Source organism: Eurytemora carolleeae, unplaced genomic scaffold (assembly GCF_000591075.1).
Source record: "Eurytemora carolleeae unplaced genomic scaffold, Eaff_2.0 scaffold137, whole genome shotgun sequence".
Lineage (NCBI taxonomy): Eukaryota > Metazoa > Arthropoda > Copepoda > Calanoida > Temoridae > Eurytemora > Eurytemora carolleeae.
This window is the reverse complement of record NW_019396143.1, coordinates 30,402-37,710: the sequence shown is the minus strand read 5'-3', so window position 1 is coordinate 37,710 and position 7,309 is coordinate 30,402. Positions and strand designations below refer to the sequence as shown.

General features: G+C 30.3%; 1 protein-coding gene across 1 annotated transcript; it reads left to right on the top strand.

The window, feature by feature from the left end:
- The first annotated feature begins 3,702 nt into the window (after positions 1-3,702).
- Positions 3,703-7,309, top strand: LOC111696243 (FAS-associated factor 1). Its single transcript, XM_023465796.1, has 4 exons — positions 3,703-3,925; positions 4,398-4,506; positions 6,226-6,306; positions 7,175-7,309. The coding sequence occupies exons 1-4, from the start codon at positions 3,723-3,725 to the stop codon at positions 7,223-7,225; spliced, it is 444 nt and encodes a 147-aa protein (XP_023321564.1). The 5' UTR covers positions 3,703-3,722; the 3' UTR covers positions 7,226-7,309.

Sequence of the window (7,309 nt, the reverse complement as noted above, 5' to 3'; positions counted from 1 at the left end):
TAAAAATATTTTGTAAAAATCCGCGAATTATTTTTGTTTTGTTTTACGATGTACACAAAGAGAACATGTTCACAACTAATTTAGAAGATGGGCGCGAACCGCCCTCTAAGGCTAGAAAGAAGGGCGCGAAGCACCTTGAATTTCTAGTTTCTTAGAAAAGTATAAGATTTTTTTGTAAAATCTTGATAAAAAAATATTTAGCAAGAAATTCAACTTTAAAAATCTTTAAATTGCCTCTTTTTTTTCTTTAAGACTTGCTAAAGTTTTTTGTCTTGGAAGTGACGGTAGTTTGAAAATGAAAAAAAAAATAATAAATATTGAAATTAAGATTTTGAAACAAGTTGAAACTTTTTTATCAACATTTTTTCAAGAATTTATTTTTCAATTTGCCACTACCCTCACTACCTCCGACTTTTTAAAATCTATATATCAACATTTTTTTCAAAATTTTTTTTATTTTAAACTACCCTCACTACCACCGACTGGCGAGTTTTTTCTTCTAATTAATCATTTTCTATCTGAAAACCTGCTCTAAATTTTCTGTTATAAAATAAAACTACTTTTTATGTATAAACATGTTTTTCTGAAGGTCACACTTTCTTTCTTAATAGTGTATTCTTATTAGTACAGGTTATCTTTGCAATAGAACTATTGATATACTAGGCTCTTCTATTTTAATTGTGTGGACATTTCCTCTTTGTAAATGTATAAGATTAAAGATGTGAGGACACTTTAATTTTAGTTCTGAGCTTAAAATGTTCTCGATGATAAACGTAGCTAATAGGTATGCATTTTTGTGCGATTTATATATATTTTTTCCTATATTTATCTAATTTTTTCTTCTTTAAACAAGTAAATGAAGTGATAGGGATATTTAATTTAACTATACAGTACATCATATAAATAATATTATTATATATTTCCAGGCTTTAATTTAACATTAAAACCTAGTATTTTCGACATGCACGATTTCATATTTTAAGTTTCATACATTTTTTAAATTATCTTTTAAATTGAGTCCCAAAATTCGCAATTTAGACCTAAAAACGATTCAAAATAATGTGGGACACTTCTTATGTGGTAAAACTGTGTTTATAGTTAGTTTGTTTGTATATTGATTTTCAACAGAGAAGTACATCATGAAGAGAAGCAAAAATCTAAAGAAATCAGCAAAAAAAAATCCATCCAAAAAAATATTTTCTCATCTGAAAAATCAAGTTTTTGCATTTTATTTTCCCTTGCATTACAAATTCAATGCGCCGACAAAACCCGATTTTCTTCAAATCTTAATTCAGAAATTGGAAGAATTTTTAGAGGGTAATTTTCCATCTCTTAAACTATCCTGAATTAACAGGATTTAGAAACATTTTCAGAGTTGAATCATGGAAAAATTCTTAAGTAAAATTTACAAAATTCCACCCACGCTAACAGGAGGAAGGAACAGTGTGTAGGCTGTGGAAAAGGAAGGATTATCAAACGGAGAGTATGGAATGCAACATTTATTGAACTATGCTGCTAGGATACCAGGATAGAAGCAGAGCCAGTAGTGGCGGCAAGAAGTATTGAATAGTCGGGCCTCTTGTTTCATTCCTAAATCCTGTCAGCTGAGTACGAGTTTGGCTAATAGTACATTTTAAAGTAAAATACTAAGCGTGTTTCTGAAACGTATTGTTTGTACTTTCTGTCCACTGATCATTTTCTTAACTGTGAAATGTACAGTTTACAATTCTGACTGCTAGGATATCAGAACCTTGATGGAGTATTTGTAGATTATGCAACTATGCACTATGCAGTATGCAAAATGCATTTGCTTGAAAATTACAGAATGCACTTTGCACACGTTTTAAAAGCTTTAAGTTTTCTTCGGTTGTAAGGGTGCATATTTTATTTGTAAGGTTTTTTTTATTATATAACTAGGCTTTGCGCTCATCTTTAATTTCAATTGTAAACATTTTCTCTTTGTATAAATTGTAAATCAAACTAACAAAAGTTTCGCGGATTTTATCAAACGAATTTCGTGGATTTTCAAAATAGTCAAAAATCGATTTTTGTTGGAGGAAAAGTTTTGAAAATTCGATCATCCATAAACCTTCCTTTGGGTTACGTGAGAACCCACAAAAATTTGGATCCGATCTGACTTTTATTGGATACAAACAACCCGACAATATATATCTATATATAAATTTGGCTTGTCTGTCTGTTTGTTTGTATCCATTAAACGTCAAAACGGCTGAACCGATCGGGCCCAAATTTTTTGTGGGACATCACGTGACCACAGGGAAGGTTTATGAATGATAAAAATAAAAAAAATGAGTTTTAAAGGTTTTTAATTTTGTAAAAAAAAAATCTTGAAAATCCGCGAATTTTTTTTTNACAAATATCATAGAGCTTTGTAATTTAAGAGTAGGCATTGTGATTTATACGCAAAAACCAAGTTTTTTTCGGGCCTTGCTCACGTTACTGGCCTAAAATTCTGCTTTAGACTATTATAAAACTATACTTAATGACATCTAACAAATTTTGTTTCATAATATATGGTATTTTTCATACAAATGAGATGTGTAGCAAAATCACAATTTTAGCTTTATTTTAGCAGGAGAGCATCCTATCCTATAACTGATAAAAACAAATTTAGAAGTTTATAACCGTGTCGTTATTTTTCTCTATTTTTAGAACGTCTTTGACAAATATGAATTAATTCTTGCGTTAAATCCCACAAATCCAGTTATAAATCTAAGAACACCATACCACCTCATCCGTATGCAGAATTAATGGATAAAATAAAAAATTAACAGAAAAGCAATAAATGTTTATGATCATTTAACTTTCTCTCTGTGATCCTGTAATCTTAATAATTCTTTAAATTATCATAATTTATCCTTTATTCTTTAAATTATCATAATTTATCCTTTATTCTTTAAATTATCATAATTTATCCTTTATTCTTTAAATTATCATAATTTATCCTTTATTCTTAAATTATCATAATTTTTGCTTTATTCTTAAATTATCATAATTTATTCTTTATTCTTTAAATTATCATAATTTTTGCTTTATTCTTAAATTATCATAATTTATCCTTTATTCTTTAAAATATCATAATTTATCCTTTATTCTTTAAATTATCATAATTTATTCTTTTTTTCTTTAACTTATCATAATTTATCCTTTATTCTTAAATTATCATAATTTATCCTTTATTCTGAAATTATCATAATTTTTGCTTTATTCTTAAATTATCATAATTTATTCTTTATTCTTTAACTTATCATAACTTTTGCTTTATTCTTAAATTATCATAATTTATCCTTTATTCTTAAATTATCATAATTTTTGCTTTATTCTTTAAATTATCATAATTTATCCTTTATTCTTTAAATTATCATAATTCATCCTTTTTGCTTTATTCTTAAATTATCATAATTTATCCTTTATTCTTAAATTATCATAATTTTTGCTTTATTCTTTAAATTATCATAATTTATCCTTTATTCTTTAAATTATCATAATTCATTACTGCGTAATTCTTATTCTTACTTCAACACGATTACACCTGGCTCTCTATCCCTTTCTCTTCAATTAGAAAAATAAAGAAAATGAATTCAAGGTAGGAAGGTAAAAACAGAATGTGATGATTGGTTTAGCCCTTTTCCACGTTTTTTGGTGACTATCATAGACGGGTTCAAAATCTAAATATATTTGGGTGACCCCTGTAATTTTAAATGTATCAGGTAAAAGAGCGAGAACGGGCGGATGCCGAAGAAGAAGCTCGCCATATGGAGCAGCTAGAGGAGGTTAAACGGCGGAGTGAGGCGGAAGCGAAAGAAGCTGAGGAAGCAAGGCGGGTTGTGGAGCAGGCGGCTGCTCAGGAGGTTCTACCTGATGAACCAGCAGAGGATAATCCTAATCCACAAGCAAATATCAGGTTTAAATCAAGAATGTTAGAATACGCTAGATTAAACACCAGACTGAATGCGTAATTTCATGCACAGATGGCAATGTTCGATTTACAACGGTACCCTAAAAAAGCTTTATCTGATCAAGTATGAATTAGATATTCATGTTTATAGTTTAGAACTTACTGAAAATTTTCAAATCGTGGTTTCTCTACGTAAGTGACGTTCTTCTACTGCAGGGAAAAAATAGGATGTATCAAAATTAAACGCTCGAATTAAGCCTTGAAAAATGACAATAAAACCCTAGTTTACTTTTTTAAAATCAACATAGCATCTCAAAACCAACCTAAGAACATTCCCGTGGGTCTCCCGAGTTCAATAATCAAAATTTGAGGCAAATCGGTCCAGGGGTTACCGATGGGACAAACAAACAAACAGATAGACAGACAAACAGAGATTACAACGGTATATATATTATATATAGATATTTAAATTTTTAAGATTCCGGACTCCAACAGAAACGTTGAACCGACGATTCTTGGCAAACCAAACTTTGAACACTCTTCTTCTATACTTGGCCAGTAAAGGATACAGACCTGCTGATTACAAGGTGAATACTATTCAGAAATGGAAGGAAACCAGGGTGCTCCGCGCCTCTCATTTGTAGATAAGATAAGATTTATTTAACAATACATAAAACAAATATAATGTTACAGGGAAAAAATTTATTGTTTACATTTATATGTGCTGGCAATTAGAAGGAGATTAGCTTACACCGTTTTGAAGTATTATCCCCACCTACTGAATAAAAAACAAGATGTTGAATATTTCAAGGATTTGAAAGTTGCAATAGGTTGAATATTACTAGTTTACCAAGGTGCTACAAAAAAGCGTAAATTAGTTTTCAATTTTTAAGTTTGGGATGTATATGATTAAGCATGTACAAAATTCTAACTAATATTATATTCATTTTTTGCAAGAATAGTACTTAGTGATATAGGAGAAAAATATAAATCCTGAAAACTTTTTTTTAATATGCCTACCGAGGCACTTCTTTTTAAATCAAGCGGCAGGTTATTCTATATCTTAAGAAGTGCATATAAGAGGGAAGATATACTAATAAGGCCTTATTCAGAATGTCAATTTGAAAGTTGAGAGATATTTTAAAATTTCAGAGTTTTTAAAAGTGTTGGTAAATGAAGTTGTACAAACCTTTCTCTTTTAAATCTTTGTACTTTTTAACATTTTGCTGATGTCAAAAAAACAAGATTGAAAAATAATCCTCTTTTTTAGGGGATTATAATTACTTTAGAGGAACTGTGAGGGTCATTTTAATAGACCCTCCATGTGAAGATGGCAATGCCTGATATACAACGGGTCCCTTAAAAGCTTTGTCTGATCAAGTATGAAGTAGAGTTCAATATTTATAATTTTAAAAACTTATCATTTTAATTTTGTTTCTTTACAAAAGTGACTTGCGAATTTCTGCGGATGAAAAACAAATAGGAATTTTCAGAAATAAACACTAGGAAAACAACAATATCTTCCACATAATTGATTACATGAAGATTTTAAGGGAAAGTTATAATTGGGCTTTGACTCCTTTGCACGGAGGTAATCTCAAATACACTTTTAGTTCTTTAATTAGATTTATATTATTATATTACAAAGTCGCTCCTAATACAGTCAACATTGAAAAGTATTCCTATTTTTTATGTGCACCCTTCTTAAATAGTCAACTTAGATTCACATCATAAAGATGCGGTATGTCTATTACATATCATATATTCTCCAATATTCATGCATTGAAATGGAAGTTTCTATTAGAGTTTTACTCGCTATAAGCTAAAAAAAGCCATATTCCATAACTGATGAAGTTTAGCCACTTCAGTTCTGGAAAATAAGAACAATACAACCCGTCAAAAGAAATTTGCACATTTTTAGTTTTTCTTAATTACACATCAGTTTTTTTATTTATCAAAATTATTTGCATATTTGAAATGGCATGGTCAAGGGTTTTTCAAAAATGTATATTTTTTGGACATTTTTTTGCAAAAATTTTACTTTATAAATTGAATTTGCAAAAAATCAATTTTTTTGCAAATTATTTTGCAGATTATGAAAGTAAATCAATCATAAGAGCTTTCCAATGATGTATCAGTTGTCATATTTGGACATCAAACATGGGATTTAGAGAAGGGGGTCAAATTCAGCCGCCCTCCCCCAGCGTATCCTGGTTTTCAAGTACCCCAGCAGGGATAGGGTTAATACTTTAATTTAATTTGATTTGATTTTATTTTGTTCATTAATTTATCAATTTCTGTTTAAGATTTTATCCTCTTGGCCTCGTCGAGATATCAGTGTATTGAGTTCGGAATCTAGTCTCCAGGAGTTAAAACTTTGTCCCCAGGTTAGTTACTATTAATCAAGGTTATATAATAAGGTTGGTATTCTTGATGCGCTCCAATGTCGGAAAATGTCGTCTACTAAGATAGTTAGATAAAAACCTCATATGACGTCACTGATTATGAGGCGAGAGTGACATCATATGAGGTTTTATCTATCAAAATTAGGAGACGACTTTTTCTGCACCGAGAGTAACTAGCCTTATTATACAACCTTGATATTAATAGACGAGTTAGGAATTATTATTAGGTAGGCCAGTTAGTAATTGTTACGAAAATGTACGCCAGGTAGGCCAGTTAGTAATTGTTATTAAAATGTACGCCAGGTAGGCCAGTTAGGAATTGTTAACAAACTGTACGCTAGGTAGACCAGTTAGTTAATGTTACCAAAATGTACGCCAGGTAGGCCAGTTAGTAATTGTTATTAAAATTTACGCCAGGTAGGCCAGTTAGGAATTGTTAACAAACTGTACGCTAGGTAGACCAGTTAGTTAATGTTACCAAAATGTACACCAGGTAGGCCAGATAGTTATTGTTAATAAAATGTACACCAGGTAGGCCAGTTAGTTAATGTTACCAAAATGTACACCAGGTAGGCCAGTTAGTTATTGTTACTAAAATGTACACCAGGTAGGCCAGTGGAATTGTTACCAAAATGTACGGCAGGTAGGTTAGTTAGTTAATGTTACTAAAATGTACACCAGGTAGACCAGTTAGTTAATGTTACCAAAATGTACACCAGGTAGGCCAAGTGGAAATGCTAACAAAATGTACGGCAGGTAGGTTAGTTAGTTAATGTTACTAAAATGTACACCAGGTAGGCCATAATTTTACAAAAAATATTGAATTGGAAATTAAATTTTATTAATTTAGGAAACCCTGACTTTGGAGGCCCGACATGCACAAGATTCAGACTCAGATTAATTAATTAATGATTTAATTATTTTAATTAATTATTGTTTATTATTGTACCAACACATCCATAATCAATAAACGAATTGAAACCAA

What these genes read in the sequence shown, in the direction of transcription:
- LOC111696243 (XM_023465796.1), top strand. Translation starts at nt 3,723, where the DNA reads ATGTATCAGGTAAAAGAGCGAGAACGGGCGGATGCCGAAGAAGAAGCT. An exon ending in AATCCACAAGCAAATATCAG is followed by an intron (nt 3,926 to 4,397) that starts GTTTAAATCAAG and finishes TAAATTTTTAAG; the next exon opens with ATTCCGGACTCCAACAGAAA. An exon ending in AGTTAAAACTTTGTCCCCAG is followed by an intron (nt 6,307 to 7,174) that starts GTTAGTTACTAT and finishes TTATTAATTTAG; the next exon opens with GAAACCCTGACTTTGGAGGC.